This window comes from Staurois parvus, unplaced genomic scaffold (assembly GCF_062004578.1).
Source record: "Staurois parvus isolate SC_StPar_1 unplaced genomic scaffold, SC_StPar_1.0 ptg000206l, whole genome shotgun sequence".
NCBI lineage: Eukaryota > Metazoa > Chordata > Amphibia > Anura > Ranidae > Staurois > Staurois parvus.
Window position 1 is genome coordinate 3,582,040 of NW_028318002.1, and position 25,453 is coordinate 3,607,492.

The 25,453-nt window shown below is 38.9% G+C and overlaps 1 protein-coding gene across 5 annotated transcripts in view; it reads left to right on the forward strand.

Moving 5' to 3' along the window:
• Positions 1-25,453, forward strand: part of MSI2 (musashi RNA binding protein 2) — an 853,268-nt gene that overhangs the window by 589,851 nt on the left and 237,964 nt on the right. For all 5 annotated transcript variants that reach the window (XM_089678522.1, XM_089678523.1, XM_089678526.1 and 2 more), the window contains exon 8: positions 2,854-2,936. In XM_089678522.1, the coding sequence (XP_089534648.1) occupies positions 2,854-2,936 (83 nt within the window). The remainder of the gene's footprint in view (positions 1-2,853; positions 2,937-25,453) is intronic.

Below are 25,453 nucleotides of genomic sequence, written 5' to 3' on the forward strand. Positions count from 1 at the left end.
TACGTTCACACTAGCGTTGTGTGCAGGCGGCAGAGAGGCGTTTGGGAAGCGTTTTTACCGCTTCCCAAACGCCTCTGCTAATTCTGCACATTACAGCACAAGGTGCTGTTCTAACGGGAGCGTTTGCGTCGTGGCGCGTTGCGTCGCGGCAAAACGGACGCCTCTGGTCGAGTCAGGAGGCTTTGAAGCCTCCTATTCTCGTCTATGGTGCCGCTCCGCAAACGCCCGGCCAGCGTTTGCGGTGCGGTTGCGACGCGGTTGCGGGGCGTTTGCGGAGCGGTAACACCACTCAAACTGTATTATAGGCGTTTGTGGGGCGTTATTAACGCTCGGCAAACGCCTAGCAACCGCCACTAAACCGCGCATGCGGCGTTTGCGGAGCGTTTGCCGAGCGTTAATAACGCCCCACAACCGCCGGACCAACGCTTGCCAAACGCTATAGGGGCGTTTGGCAAGCGTTGGTAAAACAGCCAAGTGTGAACGAGCCCTTAAGGTAGATTCTAACCCATGCATCAAGATCAGGAAATCTCAGGCGTTTAATGTCTATTAAAGCAATGATGATTGATCATTTTATGGCCAGGCACTAATGCTGCAGTATTCCATATAAGTGGTTCGACAGAAGAAAATTATATCATGGTAAATAAGCTACTAAGATGTATGTACTATGCAAAGAAAAATATATTGGAGTATATACTGTACATAAAATAGTACTACTGGCACATCTGGGATTCGGTTATATGTCTACATTCAGAATTTATGTTACTACTATAAAGTTATTGGTTACTAGGAAAAGTGTATTTATATAAATATCTGGAGTTATGGGGCAAATGCGGCATTTTATTATGAGGATTCCAATTCTCTATTTTTCCTCACAATGTTCACACTTTTGTAACACAATCAACACATAAAAATGAATCACATATGCATTACATATATAGAATGTAGCTCATTTTTCCCAGTAAATGGAGACCATTTAAAGTAAAATTTTATTGGGATAGAATAATCAATAGATGGTGGATACACAATTGTTAACTTAACATCAGTTTATCCTATTCATGAGGCCCTTCTATCAGTTAAGATGGCATACTCTCTATCATAATAACTCTTAAGTCCACCACTTCATGCTGAGCAGTGACAGGACAATATCACCTGTTCTCCGCTTCATTATAGTGCCCTGATCCTGGATGAGCTTGATTCACCCAGTACTCAGCAGCCAGCTGCATTTTGACACTAATCTTGGTTACTTGAGTGTGTATGAAGTAAAAGATTTTTAGCATGTTTTGGGCATGATGACACATTGATACAGAAGTTTTCAATATACTGCATTCTTTACTATTATACAGGAGTAACCGTTGCCACTGCTGTCGCTGCTGAAAAGTTTAGGTCTACAACTATAAGCTTTGTAATCAACAACGGCAACAGTGACACCTACAGATTAAAATATGGTATACATAAAAAAAAAGTACCAAATTGCATAATTGTTGGTGGCATATTAATAGTTTATTCCTCCTTTTAATTCTGTTGCAGCACAGAATATGATTTATATTGAAATAATTTCAGTTTTTGTATAAAGTAAAAGCATCCCATCTAGGTGTATGTTAGTATTTAAGATGAGCACCACACTTAGTTGGAACTACACTGCATCTGAGCACCACAAACCAAGAACTATTTATTTCATTTTGAATATTCAGAGCAAACTCACCCATCCACCCATGTCTTCATGCTTTATTTTGCTGGGAAATCACTTTGAAAAACACCCCCTAGCAGTTCTGGCTGTGGCCATCTTTAGTGAGGGCAGGTGATTCATGTAACCCCTCTGCCCTTAGTTAAGATATGTAGGCAGAAGGGTGTGTTTAGCTGAGAAACTCCCACCCTTCTCCCCTTCTGAATACTCTTGGGATGTAAGACATATTTTGGCTAGGCATGGAAACCAGGAAGTAACTGAAGAAATGTAGAAAAAAAAATTAAAACAAGTAAATACAGGTGCACCTTGGTTTACAAATGTATTGCGTTCTCTGGGGTGTTTCGTATTGCAAAAAATTTGAAACGCGGTTTCCCATAGGAATGCATTGAAAACCAATTAATCTGTTCCGGAGGTCAAAGAAAAGTAAAAAAAAAGTCGCTGTCACTATAGGTCAGTGCCAGTTTTTAAATGTAATTACCGGCTTTTTTTTTTCCTTCACTATAGCTCAGAATCAGCTGTCACTTTCCCCTCAGCTAAAAGAAAGAAAGTTTCCTTTTAGTTTATTTCCCCAAGTTAAAATAAACAATGTTTTATTTTCGTATGTTTCCCGAGATAAAAGAAACAAAGTATCATTTAGCTCCGGGAAAAGTGACAGCTAATTCTGTGAGCTATAAGTGAAGAAAACAAAAAGCCGGCAATTGCATTTGCAAATCGGCACCGACATACACTTCGTATTCTGAAAAAAAAATTGTAAACCAAGGTATTATTTTCAATGGATTTTCCTTTGTAAACTGAAAATTACGTTAACCAAGGCATTCGTAAACCGAGGTACACCTATCTCTCTATTAATGCTAACAGCTTAAGGATTTAAAATAGTCAATGTTGAATGAGAGAGTGAAGTTCCGCTTTAAGTGGAGTTCCCCTTTAAGACTGCTTAAATGGTAATTAATCCATAAGTATGAGGAATGTTCCTGCTATATGATCGTGCTTGTAGAAACTGTTGTTTTCTGTCATGTTTTGCTTATTTAACTGAATTTTTTTTCATATCCAGCATGGTCTGTGGCACTTTTACATGTAAAGTGTGTACAAGTAAAAAAAAGTGTGTACAAATGAACCGTTGCCTTTTATTTACTTTTTATTGCAATCAACATCATAATTTTCTTTTATAGGTTTTGGTTTTGTAACCTTTGAAAATGAAGACGTTGTGGAGAAAGTCTGTGAAATTCATTTTCATGAAATAAACAACAAAATGGTACGTTTCTCATTAGAAATTGGCTGCAGTCTTTAACCCTTGTAGGCTTAAATTTCAATTTGTTCTTTTAGAACAAATATCCTGTAATGGTTTGTAATTTGTTTAGAATTGTCTTGTATAGGTATGCAGCACAGTGCTCTTCTTGTTACCAATCTGCAACTCTACTCCAAAACTGGGTTATAAATTTTGGCAAAAAGCCAGGCTTTTATGCTTTAAAGTGCATATATTTAAAGAAGTCACTGCAGAAATGTAACCCTGTCCCTTCTAAGCAAGAATTCTTAAGTGATATAGTAACTGATGAGCTTTGTTAAGGAACAATTCAAAGCAACAACTAAAATTTGTGAACTGCTAAAGCTATTTGGAAAACATGGCAACTGTGCTAAAACTGGAAAGACCACTTAAAGCAGAACTTTACCCATAATAACATGATAAAAATAATGTTCTCTAGCAAGGAGGTATATTCCAAATTTTAATAATTATGCTACCAAAATCAATGTGTGCTCTAAATTGCCTCTATCATTGTTCCTGTTTCTTCTTGTTTTGCTGAAGCCCAGAGCCCCTAAACAGCAGTAAATCTTTAGGCTGTCAGCAGATTGTCCTCTAAATTTTCGGCACCATGCCATAAAATGAAGAGCAACTGAGCATGTGCAGAGCACGGTGAGACAGTGCATTACTGCATTTTAAACAGTATAGGTACTTATTTTGTATGCCTGCTAAAAGGGGCCAGCCTGAAGAGATCCAGTAGGACTTAATTTTCTGAATAAAGTTCCACTTAAAAATCATGTGATGCCAAAACCTTTTTTTTGTTTTGTTTTTCATAGAAAATGGCAGGGTTAGAACATCTGTCATATATGTATAGTTTTTTGTATCCCCAGTCACCTTTACTGTTGATTCTGGTAACCACCCTCTCCAGTACAATGATGTAAATCCAAAAATGTTAGTTCTCACAGAAAAAAAGTACAGGGAAAGATTTCTGTGTGGAAATCCATTCTGATGCCATCTGTCTAAGAGGGAATATGTCCCTACTTTTTTTTTTCCTATTTCCTATTTATTTATTACAGGTACTTGTATAGCGCCGTCAATTTACGTGGCGCTTTACATATATATTGTACACAATATATTATATATTGTACATTTACATCAGTCCCTGCCCACTAGGTGCTTAGGTCCCTAACTCTCATTCATTCATACACATACTAGGGCCAATTTAGACAGGAGCCAATAAACCTACCAGCATGTCTTTGGAGTTTTGGGAGGAAACCGAACTACCTGGAATAAACTCACACGCACAGGGAGAACATGCAAACGTTAGGCAGGTAGTTCTGTGGTTGGGATTTAAACAACTCTAGTGCTGCTAGGTGGTATCACTATCTACTTAGCTACTATATTCTACTAAACTTTAAATTATACTTAATTAGAGATAGGAAGGCCTGGAAAAAATAAACATTTGGAAAAAACATTTTCAGTTTTCAGTTTTTTCAAAGCTGTTTTTTGTGTTTTTCTGGAAAAATTGGGAAAAAAAAAGAAAAGTGGAATATGTTCTTCTACGATGCTAAGTAATATTTCTATGACATAGTATTCAAATTATATAACAGGAAAACCTTACTGAAAGATTTCTGAAACTTTATGTAAAGTCCTAAATTATTGTAAGTTCTCTCAGCTAAAGAGAAGCAAATCCTGGAACACAATTCAAGTAACACTTTACTTCACAATGCAGTTCTCAAACAAGAGAAATATGTATATCTGCCACTAGTGGGCACTGCAGGGATAAGGTTCCAGTTTAGTTTGCTTGCGGGCTACATCTTGTACCTCCTACAGTTTGATTGTTAGAATACAGTAGATGATAGTGTCTGTCCTCTCAGGCCTTAATTGACAGGTAAGAGGGTGACTTTGTCTGACAAACTAGTTTATCTTTATAACCTTTAATTGATTCCGATTAATGTTCTCACCATTACAGCATAATGTTTACCTATAGTCTGTTCAGTAAATTGTTTTTCTTTCTCTTCTCTCAGTAAAATGATGAGACCAACATCTAGAGTTTAGAAACATTTTCACAGTGTAATTTCTGCTGAGATCAAAGCTGCAATTTGCAAATATTATGAATATTATTCTTTTTGAAATGCTACAAGGATAACAAAACACATCCTTGCATGCCAGAGGTGCCCTAAAGACATTACATATACCCAATGGAATGAAATGATGAGGACTATCATGAAAGTGCAAGTAGCTTTTCCCTGCAGAGTTCTCATTCCAGAAACACTCTTTCGGCTGCATTTGGATCATCACAAAGTGTTTCTTCACGAGTAATATCTTCATGTAAGGAAGTGTTGCAAACAACCACGGCCTCCCAAAAATACACAATCCCTTCATTTATAGATAATGACCTGAAAATCAGGAGAATATTCATCAAGCTCTTGCAAGCGCAGTATATACTTCTGGATCAGCATTATCAATTACTGAAAATGCATATTGGTAGGAAGCTTTTATATTATTGGATCAGCATTGTCAATAACTGAAAATGCATACTGGTAGGAAGCTTTTACATTATGAGGGTAAGGGGGTGGTTACTTGTAGTCATAGTTGAAAAGTTCTTAACATATACATATAGTCCTTGTTATTCTATTTGTAACAAAAAAAGAACATTTTAGAAAGCAAGTTTAGTTTATTTACTGAATAATCTGTACTTTTTATTTCAAGCATGATACTTTTATATACTGCATTTCACGTTCCCAGTGTAACCAAGCAACTTTCAGTTTGTAAAACTACTCCACACTGATTTTTTTTTTTAATTTTTCCAGAAAATTAAATTTTTTCTGAGAAAAAACATGGGAAAAAAGTTTTTTTTCCCATGGCCTCAACATGATGATCAAAAGTCTGAACTTGAGAATTCCTAGCCTGCTCATTTACAGTTTCAGAAATGTATATTACTAAAACAAATTACTAGACACAAGAAGGTTTTAGGACCCATTCATACCATATACCTTGGCAGTGCCAAGTAGCTTTGCCCAATGCAGTCCCAGCATCATAGAAACTGTAAATAAATTTGCCTTGAGCTCTATGAACTCAGTTCTCAGCGCTGTGCTGCAGTGGCACACTAAACCACATCACAATGCGTTTTGGGGCATAAAGATTAATGAAATTACATTTTGTGACATTTTAAAAAGTTGAAAGAAAAAAAGTAACAGTGGTATGCATTATTACAACACATCAGCACCACTCCCTTCACAGCTCTCACCAGCAGCCCGTATGAATGAGCCATTAGGCAGAGGGATGTCCGTGTGCAGTTCCTCTGTCTGGATGGTACAGAAGTTGGAGGGCTGTGCAACTATTGTGGATTTCAGAGTGCAAAAAACAAATCCTTTATAGCTCCTAATACTAATATATCCAGGCAAATTAAGCAGTTCTACAAATATGTGATCTTGTCTTTTTCTTTTTAATCCCTGTGTTTGAGTGGTGCTGCAGTCATCAAATATCCTTTTGTTTACTTCTTATGTCATTAACATGACACATGCAAGAGGCACAGTTATATGTATGGTGGTATGTCCTAGAATGTTTCCTTAGATCCCTAGTTCTTCAGAGCTAGCTCATAATTGGCTGGCAGGGATCAGCAATGGAATTTATAGCTAAAGTAATGCTGAGGATGCCTTTCTACTGCCGCTTTTCATCGTCTATTTTTTTCCACTGCATTTTATTTTCTTGTGTATGCTATCTTACATTGAGCTAAACACATTCAATGTATAGAAATGATCATTTTATGGTTTTTGGCACTGAAAGAATTGATTCAACCAGGTGTGAGAACCATTATTTAATATTTTGTCAGATAGGTACATTTCCTTTAAGTTTCCTTTTTGACTTGAGGGTTCCTTTTACCCAGAGGAACTACGTATATGTGTATGTTGATCTGGGTATTAAAAGGAGCGTAACGTGGCATGAGGGTGGAGTTTTGCAGCTTATTATGCTGATCTGGAACTCTAATGCAGGGATCTGACAGGGTTGTGAACTGAACTATTGTACTGTTCAATGTGACATAATTTCAAATTCTACTTTTGACACTCCATGATGAAGCTATTTAAAGAAAATGATCTTTTTTGTCTCTGATTGTTAATCATCTGATTTAACTTTGGGACAAGACAATAAAAAGTAAAAATCGTCTGTAAGTGAGCATCAGAACAGAGGGTGGATGCTTCCTGATTGACAGACTAAACAGGTGCCATTTCTAGTTGTGTTATGTGATGCAAAAGTGCCATGGAATACACAACTTCATTTACCTTCCGTAAATAAGCCAAATCCTTCTTGATTTGTGCCTCACACACTCCCCTGCCCAGACACTGCAGCTCAACATTTTCTCATCCACTGTAATGCCAGGCAAAGCTTACATGTGAGTGGCAACTCTAATCTAAATTGAGGAGTAGTGCAGCATCGTTGCCACACCATCACAGGAAGCTACATTAAACAGACTTCACTAGCAGGCTCAATAGGTGTTTTTGGGACTCAGAGAAAACTGTAAGTACAGCTGCACTTATAGTTCAAGGCATGGTAAACATTCATACCTGCACCTTTTGTTTTTCACCTGCATAAGTTGTGCAGTGTTCATGTAGTTACATGGTGTAATTTGTTACTTGTGTTTGCACAGCCTATAGTAGAATATATATTCACATTGTTGCATCAGCAATTTCTGTATTTGTTGAAACTTAAAGCTTTTGGCATGATTGTGCACAGATTAATGAATGAATATTTTGCTTTGTGTCTTTTTAAAGCGATTCTAAAGGTTCATTTTTATTTATTTTTTTGTAAAATAACAAGCATGTCTATACTTACCTGTTGTGTGCAGTGGTAGTGCACAGAGCAGCCTAGATCTTCCTCTTCTTGGATCCCTCGCAGGTTTACCTGGCTGCTGCTGTCTGTCGGGTGCCCCCACAGCAAGCAGTTTGCTATGGGGGCACCTTCTGCTCTGGGTGTCCATACACCTGCCCCTTCTCTCTCCTCATTGGCTGACTGGCTGTGATTGCTTGCTGTTTCAGCCAATGAGGAGGCAGAGACCTGGGACAGCCAAGACTATCATTCACATCGCTGGATCGCAATGAGGCACAGGTAAGTATTGAGGGGACTGGGGGAACTGCTGCATTTAGAAGGTTTTTTACCTTCATGCATAGAATGCATGAAGGTAAAAAAAAAACTTCAGCCTTTACAGCCACTTTAAGGTCACTTGGTGGTAAAAGCAAGGTAGCATACAAACCTCTGTAGTGTTTTAATGCACTTTGCTAAACAAAAATGCTGTACATACAAACTACTTACAATTGTAGGAAAACAACACAACACACATAAAGTATTACAAAAATATGTACAACACGTGAACACACTACTTAAACTTCCTAGCAAATGATCATGAACAATGGTCTATGTGCAATAGGAATACACCAAATGTTACAGAGCTCGGGTTATAGCAGCTTCACGATCTCTGTAGGCAACCAGGGCTCCAGGCTTATTTTTCAAGCAATTACAAGACATTATCCCCATCCCCAGGTTAAGCTCCTTGGTGCCTGTGAAGTTCCCCCTGGCATAATTTTTCTTTTGTTCTACCCCCTCACCTCCTCCGGCAGCTTATGCTGCTGGCCTTTTATTTGGAGTTAGGTTATCCATTCCCACATGGGCGTATCCTTTTCAGAAGAAGGTCATTTCACAATGACCTCTACCTGTTGTGTGAGACCTTTTGCTTCCTGTGAAGAAACTATATATCCAACAATCTCTGGGTCTCTCAGTCTATTGCTTGTGCAAATAAGAGCCACACAGTAATTAGATATGAAACAGCAGCTAATGCTGCTGGGAGATGAAGTGTATCATCACATTAGTACGCCTACATTTGCGATACAACCCAGAGAGGATGGTAAGGCATGCACTGGACACTTTGTAACAAGAAACAGGAAGTTGTAATTTCCCCTTTGTGCATAGGGACAGGCTAGCTGCAGCAATACATGAGCATATGAGAATTGATCAGCCATAACACTATAAATTGCAGCCATAACATGTGAGTCCATCATTGTAAGACAAACAGCACAGGGAATATAACTATGATAGTACATAGTTAAACAGTGAACACTTGAAAGATTTGAATTCCTTTAACTGCTGCAGCACATTGGGAGGTCATAACTTCATATGACTCAGGTTATTATTCCTAACACCAAAAAAGTCTCAGGGTGTTATATTTAGATGATATCAAGAATTACTGCAAACATTGTTTTTACACAACACTTCCAGAGATTTGTATGATAGTTTGGATAATTTGTATTGGTAAGATATATTGTAGGTGCCCTAAAATAATATACCTTTTTGGATTTTTTTTTATTTTTATAAAATCCCCACACTTATGGCCAAGCTGATCAGGTAAAGTGCCTGGGCCACCAAAAAAATTGTATATAAACATGAATTTGCAAAATTCCTGCTGTTGGCCCCAAAAATGAATTTTCCATTTTGTGTTGGATATGATAGAAGTGGTCATATGATGGCTGCATACGAACAGATGTTGTCATTGTGCATTATCCATGCTGCCTGCTCTATGTCAGATCATTGCCAATTGGATAATGTTTGCTGCAGAACTTGTTTATTGCTGTTATAAACAGATTAGGTTTAAAAACAGCCTATTCTGCCATCATAATCACCCTTAACAACCAATTTGGTGGTTGTTTTATTGAAGCAATTGACTATAACATTTTTCATTTCATTCTGATGTCCCAAACCCTCACTGCTCATTACACATTAAAAACTGAGGTGGGAAAAACTATAGCTTGTAAATATAAGACATCACAGCATTGTTACTAGTATTGACTGGCATTTCTGTGTGATACTAACCTAAAGATTAGGATATAGCTTTGTAAGCAAAGGCAAATAAAATGTAAAGTTTATTGTGTTCTTTCCTTGTTTTCTTCCTTCTAAATGTTTTGTTCACACCCTATAGATCTACAATCTAGAGTTGTTATGGTTAGTTTCGGAGTACAAATCCTGCTGTTTTTTTACCCTTGCCCAGTCTGTTGTCAAGTATGTTTTAATGCAGCAGGACATTATAGAGTACTCTGTCACTGGCTGTATGTCACAAATGTATGCAGTTAAAGAGCTATCCTAAACTTTCAGTGAAAGTTACTGGTGCAAGTTGTTTTTTCAAAATATTTAGGTGAATCCTCCTTGGCCGCCCACCCCTAGCTGATATTGAATGGTTAATAGACATCATTCAGAAACACCTCCCTTTCAACATGGTCTTGAATTCATTTACTTTAGATTCCAAAGCACATTGTACTTTCCTTTCTCCCTATTATAAATCTACAAACTTAGATGTAGTTTCCCTGCAAACACAGATGTCATTTTCTTTCAGTTTATAAGCCAAAGTAATGTATAGGGTAAAACTGTCTGTGCTTTTCTTAATGGGACCACAGTGAAAGGCTTCTTCTGTCTGTCTCCTTTCCAGTGGCTAGTCGTGCCTCCCTGGTAGCTCCATCACTTCATCCTTCTGCCTCTCCATGGGTGTTACTTTCCCACCGCCTCTTGGTTGAAGTCAAAGGCCCTGTCTGCAATTGTTATAGTAACACCCTGGATTTCATTGTGAAAATCTGGTAACCCTAATATGGCTATATTTCAAGAGCAATCTGAATTTGAGCTGCAGATGCGTTCCATAAATAGTAAAGTCATTTTGAAAATATGTTACAGGCTGCCTAACATTAAAGGTTAACTTCATTTTTTGGAACATGTCACATGTTCCACTCATTTTTGGGGTAGAACATGTAACATGCTCCAGCAGCCAGTGTGGCAGCGGGTGAGTGATCTTCCCCCTGCACCCAATGTCACAATTTAAAAAGCGCAGCCGTGTGGGGCTCCACCCACATGGCTGTGTCATTCATTCACAGTTTCCTGTAACTGAATGATCTACAACTTCCATCAGCTGCCGCATTTATTTATTTATTTTGAAAAGTGAACTTATTCTCTAAGAAAAAAACAGAGGAATTTCCTTTTAAAATAGAATTCGGTTTTACTAAATATTTTACTATTATTGAGGATTTCAGTTATCCAGACATTGACTGGAGAAATTACACTGCACACTCATCTTTAAGTTCAAGTATAACCAACTCTTGAACACTCTGCAAGATAATTTAATGGGGCAAATGGTAGAAACCTTAACTAACAGAAATGGTATGCTAGACCTGCTAATTCATAAGACTGCAGAGCTCATTTCAGACATGCAAGTTAGGAAAAAACTTGGCTAATAGAGAGCTACAGTATAATTACGTCTAACATATAGTAGCGGAAAGAGAGACGTGGGTACCACTAGAACACTGAATATCAAAAGACCCATCTCCAACAACTTGTACCCCTTGTTTTGTGATATATAATATGGAGCAAATGTAATTAGCAAAGAACATGGAAGAGAAGTGGAAATGTTTTATGGGTTAAACAATAGTATTCACCTTTGCATTCTGTTGCGTAACAAATACAAGATAACAAACTTTAACCATATGTGGCTCAGTTCTAGCCTTAATAAGCAAATGGAAAAAAATGGCTTTCAAAAAGTACAAAATATAATGAACAGACTTGGCATTTAATTATTACAGGGAATGTAATAAGACATGCAAAAGTGCAATCAGAGTAGCTAAAATTGATTATGAAAAGCACATTGCTACAGAATGCAAGAAAAACCTGAATAAAATTAATTAAATATATCAACAGTAAAAAGGTAATGATTGAACATGTAGACCCCATAACTGATGCATCTGAGACTGAAGACTTTGGTCACAATTGATATAGATAAGGCTAACTTGTTAATTACTTTTTTCTCTTTTATACACAAGAAAAATAATTTATTAAAAATAATAGTAATGCTATGATTAATTAGAGGGAAGTACCCTTGTGGTTATAAGAAAACAGAGTCAAAAGCTAAATATAAATCAACAGGGATAGATGGCTTACACCTGTGTGCTCTCAGGGGGCTGAGCGTGGTGATAGCCAAGTCACTCTTCGTAATTTTAAAGACTCCTTAATGACAGGAATGGTACTGACTGACTGGTGTAGGGATATGTGGTTCCAAAATTAAAAAAATAAAGTCTATATGTATACCAGGGAACTACAGACCAGTCAGCCTAACATCAGTAGTTTGCAGAGTCTTTGAGGGAATGCTAAGGGACTCACTGAAGAATTTGTTGTGGAGAATGGTATTATTAACCCCTTAACACCATGCCTCCCAGCCCTTTAAGGGGTTTCTGATGCCAGGAGGTGGGGCAGGGTTTATATTTAATCTGTTTTATTGAGTTTTCAAAGATTAAGCAAACAAAACAGCAAATGTACAGTGTGGTAAGGAAAACTGCACATTGTATCACTAGTACATACAGACGGTACATATAAAATACTAGTGCACATAGTAATATAAAGGGTATAAGCCCAAACCATTACAAATAGAGAGTGTGTGCCAAATACATTAAATCATCCTAAAGGGTGGAGAAAAACAATGTGGCATTAGTAGTAAGATTACAACGTAAAAACAATATGAGACAAAGGATATAAGAGCTTCTGCCGATATCCTAAAAGACATAAAGAACAATTCCTTCTGTAATGTAGTCATATTAATGTGGCACACAGCAAGGTGACACACAAAATCTACGTAAGTAGTATATAGACATTCAAAGATCACCAATATGTAAGTACCCTATGTAAGAGAGAGAATAGATGTAAATTATTAAGTAAAATAAAGAGTAGTGAGAGAGAAGAAGAGAACAAAAAAAAGGGGGAGAGGGGAAGGGGAGGAAGATGGAAGAGTTTGGGACCCAAGCGCTAAGGCAGAGTATTGCCAGTGCTACCAGTCTGGATGAGACTGGCAGGCATTAACGCCCTTCATACGGGGCTGGGTTTATGATCATGTGACTGCCATGATTGGCTGTCACAGTGGTCACATGATCAAAAAGCTCTCAATTGCAAGTAGCAATTGGGAGCATTCTGTTTGGTGCCAGTACCTGTGCTGGGAGCATGCAGGGCACGCACTCTCTGCACATGTTTGTTTATATTCGGATATGCAAATATGCAGCCTCTTTACGTCAAGGCCCACCCACCAAGAGGCCACATATTTGTGTATTGTTAGAACAAAGGGGTTAATTAACACAGCATTATGAAAGACTGTTCTTGTCAGACCAACCTGTTAATATTCTGCGAGTAAATGAACAATAAAGCACAGCACAGTGGCCAAATGGTTAGCACTTCCACCTTGCAGCACTGGGGTCGTTGGTTCAAATCCCAACCACGGCACCATCTGCCTGGAGTTTGCATGTTCTCTTTGTGCCTGCCTTCAAAGATATGCTGGTAGGTTAATTGGATCCTGTCTGAATTGGCCCTAGTATGTATATGAATGATTGTAAGTTAGGGACTTTAGATTGTATACCCCTTGAAGATTAGGGACTAATGTGAAAGTTATATATATACCGTATATACTCGAGTATAAGCCAACCCGAATATAAGCCGAGGTACCTAATTTTACCACAAAAAACTGGGAAAAACTATTGACTCGAGTATAAGCCGAGGGTGGGAACACCAGTGGGAAGAATCGTGCCTCATCATTGGTGTCAGTGGGAGGAATAGTGCCCCATCATTGGTATCAGTGGAAGGAATAGTGCCCCATCATTGGTATCAGTGGGAGGAATAGTGCCCCATCATTGGTATCAGTGGGAGGAATAGTGCCCCATCATTGGTGTCAGTAGGAGGAATAGCGCCCCATCATTGGTGTCAGTGGGAGGAATAGTGCCCCATCATTGGTATCAGTGGCAGGAATAGTGCCCCATCATTAGTATCAGTGGGGGGAATAGCACCCCATTATTGGTGTCAGTGGAATAGTGCCCCATCTTTGGTGTCAGTGGGAGGAATAGTGTCCCAACATTGGTGTCAGTGGGAGGAATAGTATCCCATCATTGGTGTCAGTGGGGGAGTGGAGGAAAAGTGCCCCATCGTTGGTGTCAGTGGGGGGGAGGAATAGTATCCCATGATTGGTGTCAGTGGGGGGTGGAATAGTGCTCCATGATTGGTGTCAGTGGGGGGTGGAATAGTGCCCCATCATTGGTGTCAGTGGGGGGGGGAGGAATAGTGCCCAATCGTTGGTGTCAGTGGGGGGGAGGAAAAGTGCCCCATCGTTGGTGTCAGTGGGAGGAATAATGCCCCATCATTGGTATCAGTGACACCAATGATGGGGCACTATTCCTCCCACTGACACTTGCTGACCCCTGTTCCAGTATGGTGCTGCTGCAGCCAGCATATGTGGTTGCAGCAGCACCTAAGCACGGCACACTTACCTGCATCTCCTTCACTCGATTTTCGCGGGGCCGCTCAGCTCCGCCTCCTCGCCGGTGATTGGCCGCCTGTGTGCCTTTCCTGAGCTACAGTTCTGGCGGCCAATCACCGGTGAGAAGGTGGAGCCGAGCAGCCGCGCGAACATCCAGTGGACGAACCGAATGAAGGAGCAGCCGCGCTTCCTGGACCGGATCGTCGTGGGACCGGAGCCAGGTAAGAGACAGCAGCCCCCTGCAGACGTTGACTCGAGTATAAGCCGAGGGGGGCGTTTTTCAGCACAAAAAATGTGCTGAAAAACTCGGCTTATACTCGAGTATATACGGTATATATATATATATATATATATATATATGTGTGTGTGTGTGTGTGTAAAGTGCTGTGTAAATTGACAGTGCTATGTAAGTATCTGTAGTAATAATAATTTTAACGAAGGAAGAGCAGTAGGTGTAATTTATGTTGATTTTGCAAATGCATTTGATACTGTACCCTACAAATGCCAAATGGTATGTACTTGGATAGCGGGTTTGGGATAGTTGGTAAGGATTCAGCCTCTGAATGAGCTAGGGTTTGTGTGTTGCGTGCTCCAGGGTTCTGTCTTGGAGCTAGTGCTGTTTACCTTATTCATAAACTACATTGAGGTTGGCATTAAGAGCTCAATTTTTGTATTTGCTGACAATAAAAAAATATGCAGAGAAATAACTTTAGCACAGGATGCAACAGCATTACATTATCAGTGCTACTGTATCTACAAATTAACCAAGGGTGACTGTAAAGCTGGTATCAACTTGTTTAATCCTGTAACGGTAGCAATTTATTTAAACCTAAGTCCATGACGAGGACACATGGTCGCAATTTAAGCCTAGAGAAAGGAGTTTTAAATAATAGCAATCATTATTTTTTTTAACACCCCAAGAGACAAAGTGTATATCACTTGGTTCCATTCTGATTGGTCTTCTGTTTTCCCCTAAACACATCTCTTAATGCTGGTTATAGCTCCACCCCCTTTTGAAGCCCAAATTATTGGTGTTCATTTGGGGAAAGGTGCAATCAGTACAGAGCTACATCCCCTCTGTGCTGTCTGTAACATAACCCATGAGCTTTAATCATTCTCATCATAAAATGGAAGGATCACTTGACACTGTAGCACTGAGTGATCTGGGGAATTAAAAACATTTACATGAGAGTTCTTCATTAATCTGTTATTGCAGATTGGGTTCTTTACAGTCAGGGCAGCAAAAATGTTTAACTCCTGCCCCCAAATAGTGTTATCAGCTGGGAGTATTAACAAATTTGAAAAACTTTCTCAATAGACACATGGATATCTATTCTCTTAGAACACAACTACACACACACACACTTGCATTCATAAGTTGGACTGGATGAAAAAAATGCCTAGTGTTAGTGGACGAAAGGATAAAAAGCAGGGGGTTGGTGGCTAATGGGAGGAAAACTGCTTAGCAGGGAAAGAGGAGGCACTGACAGGTGTTCAGTGAAGGTCTGAGTGGGGAGGGGTACTCTTTGGAAATAGAGGGAGAAAACGGATGCTTTGAGGATGGACACTGATGCCATGTGGTGCCAGAGGAGCCTTTGGTTTAACCACTTCAAGTCCGGACACTTTCACCCCCTTCCTGCCCAGGCCAATTTTCAGCTTTCAGCGCTATCACAACTTGAATGACAATTGCGCGGTCATGCAACACTGTACCCATATGATTTTTTTAGCATTTGTTTGAGGCAGATAAAACTTTATTTTGGTGGTATTTATTCACCACAGTGATTTTTTTTTTTTTTTGCTATATCAATGAAAAAGTTTACAATTTTTGAAAAAAAAGTGTTTTTCTTATAATCTTTCTTCATAAATCTTGGCCAAAATGTATTCATCTATCTTTTAGTAAAAAAAATAACCCAAATTAGTTTATAACCAAAAATCATAATTTTTCAAAAAATGTTTTAACATTTTTATTTTTTTATATTTTATTTTTTTAATATACTGTTACCTTAACAGTACAGTGTCACCATAGTGACACTGTACTACTTGTGGGGGGTGATGAAGATTTTTTTTGTTAACTTTTTTAACACTGATTGCTTTTACACCCATAAAGACTGTAAAAGCAATAATTTCTCCTTCTCTCTGGCCGCATTCCTGCAGCCATTGAGAAATACTGTGCGAGCTGTGATTGGTCACAGCTTGTCACATGGCACAAGGCTGCTGTGAATAGCCTTGTACCATGTGACCTCTGTGATCACAAGTAGTAACCAATGATGTCTGGAAGTGACATCTTGTTTACTACTATTCGTGTGATCATTGAGTGGCCAATCAGTGATCACATGAATCGGGCCCTCACACAGAGGTCCCGTACAGCAATCTGTGTTCCACTGTGTCCGGAGGAGCGCACACAGCCAGTGGATGTGGGAGTGAAATTTAGAACCCCCCCCCCCGCATCAGCAGCGCTCCCTACCGGCCCATGTTGATGAACGGCAAGAGGTTAAGGTGGGAGGGACTTTTTTATCTGGTGTTGGACTTTATGTTGTTTCTGGATCATCCATCTGGACCCATTACAGGTAAGGATGCTCACCCTAAAATAATCTCTCTTTTTGTATAAAAGATCAGGTAGTCCATAGCTATCTCCCCTTAAATACTGGGTAAGACCATCAATGAATCTAATTCTTAATGTGTCCAAGCTCTGCTTCTTCTTGGCTTAATGTGAACACTCAACTGGCTCTTCTTACGCAGGTGAAGACTGCAGTGTCTTTAGAATAAATGTTTGAGAGCATATGTTTGACAGCAAACATCTGAGCAGTACAAACACTGGGCAGGCTTCTACTACCTGCTCTCTGGACTTCAAGATTCAGCTGAAGAAGGATTATTTACCTGTGCTCTGTGTCCTGAGCCACTGCTTCCCTCTCCTGGAATTATAGTGCTGATGTTGGACAGAAGATCACTCTGCCCCACAGAACTGAAGCTGGGGACAGGATTCAGCAATGGGACACAGTCCAGTTTTATTTGATGGCATGCTTTTGTAAAAATCCCAGGACAGTTATTCTTGACGGTCAAAACTCCAGCTTTACCAGGTATATACTTCCGTCTCCCCCCCCCCCCCCCCATCAATGCCAAATGTTTTCTGCTCCCCTCTTCTAACCCAGTAGGCCTGCTAACCTTTGTATCACATTTCATCTGACAGCATAGCAAAACAAATCCATCCTGAGACTGGGGACAGTAATTACATGTAGAATGCATCTTTATTTGGATTTGCTTACAGAAATAAGTTGCCAGTTTTCCCAGCATTTTTAGTGTGCTGTGTGTGCTGGCGCAGAGTGGGTATTTGTGTCTTTCAGTCTCTGCATCACAAACACCCATACACAGGGGTGCTCACCATCTGCTTATGACTACACACACAGTTTGGCCATTAGTGCTAAGACTACTTTACCGCCTTCTTGGCCTCACATACCACCACTCTGCTCCCGCTGTCTCTCTCAGTGGAAATTCTGCCTCCTGGACAGGACAGGACTGATCCTTTCCTGGATTTTTCTTCCATTTATGTCCATACTGGTTCACCTGCTACAATTGAATCCAATAGTGTAAAATTAATAGTTAACCAGTTTTTTCATTATGCACCAATCACTTAACTACAGTATGTTTATTTTATAACCTGCCTTTCCTGGGGTGCTCCCATAGTAAGGACCCATATGTTAACTAATAATCATTTTTGGGAGTTAAGGAGGTAATATATGCCATTCTGACGATTGTTATGGTAGTTGGGAAGCTGCATTAATGGGGTCACAAAACAGTGGCAGACTTAGTTGTGGTTTCAGAAAAGCATCACATTAGTGTGACTGATTTATGTCTGCACATCGTTTGCTTGTTATAACAAAGAAATGTCTGTCTGTTGTCAGCTGTAGCTAATGTGTAGTAAACTGCTCTTTCCTTGCATATATAAGCATTGAATATTGGATGATTACACATCTTTGATTTTTACTTTTTATTAATATTGTGTAGAATTTATATAGCACCAACAGTTTGTTCAGCACTTTGCAATATAAAGGGAGACAGTACAATTACAATACAGTTCAATATAGAAGGATTAGGAGACCTTGCTCATGGAGCTTACAATCTAAAGGGAGGGGGAGGTGGTACAAAAGGTATTAGCTGTGGGGAATGGCCAAAGTACTATTTTTCGGTTGTGGTAGGTAAGTTGGTAGGTAAGTTGGGGTAGGCTTCTCTGATGAAATGAGTTTTCAGGGATCACATAATACAAAAATTCTAATAAAATAAAAACAAAGAATTCATGGCATGTTCAAGGTGTTTCGGGGGATAGGGGGAGAGTTTTAATTTCCCTACTCTTGAAAAGCATCTTTGCAAATAAATAAAGATTCTCTGGGCTCTTACACATTATACATTTTTCAATCAAAATATTCTCAAGTAATATAAATGCATAAATACATTATATATTTCCTTCCATTTTCCTATTTACCCTATCCAGCATGTATTGCCAGTGGGCATGAAAGTGCCCTATACTCTGTGAGGCACAGAAATCTACTGTGGAATGGCATGTAAACAATGTAAATTACATATAAAGATGAAGGCCTGTTCGAGGCTAGTGTAGCTTGCAGCATAAAAGTGCGACTTGAGAATGCAAATGGCGCCAACATCCCAGCCAAGATATACAGTATATCCAAAGAAAAAATTTATAGTGGGTGAATGGGGCTTTTAAGGCACCAACACAAACACATACATGTAATAAAATAGCATGTTTTTTTATAACAATTAGGCTGAGTATCTAGCATTACAAATTTCCTATCATCACCATACATATAATGATGTCAATATCATATCACCGTTCATTGGTCAAATAATTTTCTCAGGCTTTTGTAGCTGTAGGAGACCTTTCACAGTCTTGCTCTCTCATGCACCACACTGGTTTAAACAAAGGTACATGGTACATAATCTCTGCTAGCCCACCGCTGTCACTTTAAATGTCAGAAAATACATCTGTGGTTTCTATTAGTTGGTGAATATAATGTTGGCATGCTTTGATGCCATTAAACAAAAGAATTTACTAGGACTGGAGCAGACAGAATTTGGAGAAGCTTTGCATAGCAACCAATCATTTTCAAAGCTTTACTGAACAAACTGAAGATAGAATGGATTGGCCACTATGCACAGCTTCTCTAGCTTCTGTCTGCTCCAATCCCCCCAAACAGTATATAGAACGTATGTATTCAACCTAGCATAACTTGGGAAGCCTTGCATGTGATAATTTGTCTTGGAGTACTCTAATTTGGTATCTGTAAACCAGATAGTAACTAATATGTAAAACACCAAACAGTATCAACATCATAGTTAAAAAGTGATTGTTTCTAGTCTCTTGTAAAATATTTTGCTATTTTCTGAAATATATACCATTTTCCAGTCTTTGCTTTGGTTGGGTGACATATAGGGTGCTCTTCTTCCTTCAGGCAGTGAGTGGGCTCTGCTCCTGTATGTAATGGTACTCAGTAATGACCATTCAGTACAGCATAAGTGTGAGCTCAGCGTGCCTTGATGACCCTCCCCCAGGGGTCATGTACTTGATGCTCTAGGCTCACAGGGAGTGGGTTTAATGATGCTGGTGTCATTCATCCTGGAAAAGAGGTGCTATCTAGTAGACAATTAGACTTTCTTTGGAGTCAGTGCCAGAGAATAGATGAGTATTGCAGCCAATCCTGTTTTTATTTCAACCACTGTCTTATTTTATATTGATAACAGCAAATTTTGACTTTTGATTAAACAAAAAATCAGGGATCTGAGGTGACCATGGTGTTTTTATTTGAAAAAAGACTTGTGACAATATACTCAAAAGGCCAGGTAACTACTTTTAGTGGAGTTATCCTTTACATGTCCACAGATTTTTCCTGCACAGCCCCTCCTTGGAAAGTTTCCCCACCAAGAAATGCTACCTCTGCAAATGTGAGACAGAATCTGCTTTCATTCTTATTGGGGGCCATCTACCCTTGGGGCAAGTAATTGTCGAATTCTTCATAGCAGTGAATAAAAATTCTGCTGCACTATTTGAGCATTACCTTGCCCCAAAATGAACAGGCTTCCTTAGGGCAATCCTTTCCCTTCCACTGAGATTCACATTCACCTAAGTATTTGGGGATTCATATCTCCTCTTCTGAAGATAGGCTCTATGAATTAAATTACTTATCCATACTAAATTCCATTACTCGCAAACTATAGTCCTGGTCATCTAGGAAACGCTCCTGGGTAGGTAGAATGGCATTGTTCAAGAAGGACATCCTGCCTTGTTTTCTCTATCTGTACCAGATACTCCCCATTTATCTACCACGTTCCCTTTTTTCATTCCCTACACACCGCCTTACTGTCTCTGGCGAAAGTCGTTGGCCCATGAGACACAATATGCTGGTTAAGTGTAAAATAGACGGATGGGTAGGCCTACCACACATGGAACTTTACCGTAAAGGCAGCAGTCCTGGCTCAGATACTTTCTTTCACTGTAGTGCGAAATGCTGGGTCTCTATAGAACAACACTTGAATACAGTCTCCTTGACCTCTCTGCCCTGGATACAAACCTCACATCATCCCCTGGGACAGTCACTCCCGTTTTTGATGAACTCCCTATTGAATATCTGGTGGGACTCTATGCTGGAACACCTCCTCAGTGCTGGGTCCATTCACAGCTTTTTTGAGCAACCCTGATTTTCCCCCTTTGCTCCATTCCCCATGTTTTTTATGATGGGAATCAGGTTCACCCTGCACAATTTGCCAGGCACTAGATACCACAGTACTGCTACCATTAAGTGAGCTCACTACACCCGAGTCTGATTGCCTAGGTAGGTGACTACACTTTCTTCAATTCAAGCACTTTTAGAATTACCTAATTAACTTGGGCCAAATGCATAAAGACCCAACCCCTTTTGAGAGGGGCCTCAAGAAAACATATTACCCTAATGCGATATCTACTATATATGGTCTACTCCTCCAGCAAGCATTCCCACATCAACCATTCTTCATTAAAAACTGGGAGAGACAGCTGAAGACTGGGAAAAGTAATTTTACCTGACGTTCAAAATAATTAAAATACTGGCAAGGTGGTACAGATGCCCTTAAAGATTGCACAAAATGTTCCTTCACTATACCTTTCATTGCTGGCGGTGCAGAGGAGACCTGTGGTGGACCTGCCCACTGCTGATGCCATTCTGTGAAGCTGTTTTCTAGTGCTCAAATCATAGGCTTCAACTTCCCAGTAACACCAGAATTGGCCTTGCTATCTGTATTCCCGAGTGCCCCACAAGCAACCAAAAAAGGTTTGTTACAATTCCTACTCATCGCAGCTTGGTCTATATTACATGAATAGGGATTCTGTTGCACATACATCAAAGAAGCAAAACTTGTCCGAAATAGTGGCTATGTGGTTCCCAGCAACCATACCACAAACATTTTTGTAGAACATGGACACTTATCTTGAAGGGCACATTATGGCAGCCATTTTATCATGTGTTACCACAACTCATTTTTGTGAACGAAACCTAACAATTCCTAAAAGTACAATGATCCTTTAGGCAAGGGAGAAAAATGTTTACAGTCATTTTTTTAATAGCACATCCTAAAATAGTACAGGATGGTCACAGATGTTATCACAGAACTCTTGTCGGTTGATACATTACAAATGTATAGGGCATTTGGTGGAAATTAAAATGTTCCTCAACAATAAAAACATAGAAGGATGTTGATAAGTTATAATGTAAATTAATTCTATATAACTTGTAAACTATAGTAGATATTGTTATAAAAATAACATTTGGCCCTAGGAGTATTTAAGGGAAATGTATGTTACATACATCAGTACATTTCCTAAAGCAGAAATATTTAAATGTAAAATATTATTGGCAAACTATCAGTGGTGGACTTTTTTACACATTGGGGTTGATTTACTAAAACCTGAGAGTGCAAAATCCTAGTGCAGCTGACCATGGTAGCCAATCAGCTTCTAACTTCAGCTTGTTCAGTTAAGCTTTGACAAAAAATTGCAAGCTGGTTTCTATGATTTTACCAGATTTTGCATGCTCCAGTTTTAGTAAATCAACTTCATTGTTTTCAAATAGTAAGCCCAAATTTTTCAAAATGATTAAGCCTTGGCAAACTTACCAAACATATGGTAGTGAAAAGATTGCTATAAAAAAGTAGCTATACAAATCTGCAGTTATAAATTCTTGATATGTCATAATATTCAGCAACAGTATCATTTTTCAAAAGGCTGCACATCTATTAATGAAAATGCAGTTCTTGAGATTTAGTGACATTATTCCTTAGGCTGAGTTGATGTCTTTAGTCTGCTGCGGGCAGGTGGAAGCATATCCTTAATCTCTTCTCTCACAGTGATCATGCTACAACATTATCATTTTGTAGCTAGTCACTTGCTGAGAGGCTGGATAATGCCTAAAGAAAGGTGGTGCTGTCTTTTAGGAGAAAAAAAAGCAGATGAATGAATTGTCAGGAGAAATTGTGCATTATGTTTTTACATGGCATAGATATAACATGAACAATTTGATGCAAGGTACCCAGAAAAATAATAAAGGGGACATTTTCTGATGAGGACACTAGTTCTGGTGACCTGGGGCTCCCCAAGGAATTCCCTTGATTTGCAGAGATTTTATCACTTCCTGTTTTGGCTATAGAACATGAAGTGAAGGGAAATCTCCCCAATAGGACACAGATGGAAAAAAAACTGACAGGGGTTATAACCCTCCCTCAATCTATCCAAAATGAAAAAAAAGTTTTGCTTATAACTGGCTTTAATAAATCCATAATAATATGATGCGTGCCTTAAAGAATATATAAACCCAACATTTCATATTCCTGATATGTGCCTTCTGTACTATGTATTTGTATGCAAAATTATCCTGTTCTTTGTATTCCTTCCTTTGTGTGTAATCCCTGGTTTTCCTGTTAGTCCTTCTGCTTCCCTATTAAAAACTGACCACACTAGGCATGAGTGCACGCCGCAGTCAGTTCTCTGGTTGTGTTGGGAACTCAGTGTGATCCCCTCGAATGATCAGACTTGTTCAGACTTGTTCTGACACCCCCCTTCCCTGCACAACCTGTCACTGGGAAGTTCAGCGTGTTGCTGTCTCTCCTCCCCCAGCTCTTATGCAGCTGAGAACCGAGGGAAAAGGGTATTTATAATGTTTTACATATCTGTAGACAAATATATTGCCTTTCACTTCTATTTTAAACTGAATGGGTTGTTTTACAATATGAGGGTTTACAATCTAGAATCAGAATTTACAGGACTATAAATTCGGATTCACTTTTTTTCTGATTCAATTTTTGTCATTCATTAATGTTGAAGCAAGGGAAGTTTTTTTGTTTTTTTTTTCTTCAGTAGTGAAGCAGTTAGTTGTACTGTTTCTTTTTACTAGTTTATTTTTGGAGAATGTAGGGTAGACGCTGATAGGTTGCTACTGGAGTCAGCACTATTATTTTGATAAATAAAACCCATTTCCACATTGCTGTTGGCAAGATTCCTAAATTGTTTTAAGTTTTTATTCTTGCATGTTCCTGCGTTAGAAAAAGTGTTGATGGAGATGTCTAGCTGTTGGAAGAAGCTGGGGATTGAGTTGTTATCCTTTCTGACAATAGTCTTGTCTGTCAGTGCCTCAGAAAAGGCTACAGGCTAGATTTACATTCCCTTGTTTCCGGATACAGGAGTGTGCTTTGGTAGGACAGTCATAAACAGTCATAAAGTATATTATACTTTAATCCAACCATTTTTAGTTTTTCTATATATTTTCTGATGTTCTTTTTTTGTCAAGCACTAGTCTTTGCTTCTTCAAACACTGTAGTTATGTATGCATTGTATATTGGCCTTGTATGTGTTCACAGAGTATAAATTCAATAATGGAGCTTTTAGAGCGGATAAGATCAAAGCAATCTTCTTAGCATATGCTGGAGGCCTGACTCAATATTTGACTTGCTAATTCTTTCCTAGGGCACGGAAATAATATTGTTCATTTTGTTCTTACCATTACATACAACAGGGATAAAAAAAATTCCTTGCATTAGAGCTATTTAAATCCTTATTTGTCCCCCCAAACTATTGGATCACTGACTGTTTCTTTAATCACACTATTAATAAGAATTCTTACAGAGCGACACCTGATTTCCTTTTAGTCTTCATTAACACATGCTTTATTTCAGCAACTTGAAGAACATTTATTTATTTGTAAAAACCCATATTTATGTGAACGAATGTTTCTGTATTTACAAAACTAAATGCCAAAATATGTTCAAAGGCTGGGCCTGCTGGCCATTTGCAACAAAATATTGTATAACGGTGGAGAAATTATTCTATTTATACCTCCCCACAACCATGCTGTTATGACTTTAGATGCCTTATAATATGATAATGCATAGTAAAAAAAAAAAAGTGTTCCTCCATAGTAATTAGTTATTTTGTGGGTTAAAACATTACAGAGGTGCATCACAGGAGGTACCCTCTGACATCATTGACTTAAGTGGCACCTTTCAGTGTACATTCATGACTTGCAACTGCAGCATACCGACTTTTTTATTTTTACCACCCAGATGTCACATAGACACAACACTGCCATAGCAATGAAGATAACTGCAATTCCCAAACATCCTGAATATAACTCTACTGTTAGCAGATCTGCTCAAGCACCTGTCCTACTTCAATCTAGATGATTTTTGGGGAAAGCTGTATATGTATGGAGAAAAAGACAATAGAGAATTGTGCATGCTTCTTTTAGCAGATGCCTCTGACATCATTCTTAAAGTATATTTCCATTTTGTAGTCAAATTTGATAAAAAAACATACTATGTTATCTGCTCCAAGTCATACAGAACACCGATTTTCAGAAAGGTCTTATCTGTAAGATGTTTCAGTGGATGTGGTGCAATGGCTGATTGCAGGTCTTTCTCAGCTAGCTTAGTGTGATTTATCCCAGTAGCTAGGGCGGGGACTGGCAGAGTCCAGTTGTCATTATCATACAATTGCGAAGCCTAGATTCTAAACCTTTAACCTTTTTGTTAACAAAGAATGTGTTCAGATCTAGTACAACTGATGAGATCTGCCTCCAGACAGGGTTATTTATGTTAAGCACAGCTTTGCAGCCCCCCTCATAACAAAGAGCACTAAGTAGAGTTTTTCCTTGTGGGACATTCCAGAAAAGAGCATCTAAAAAGCTAA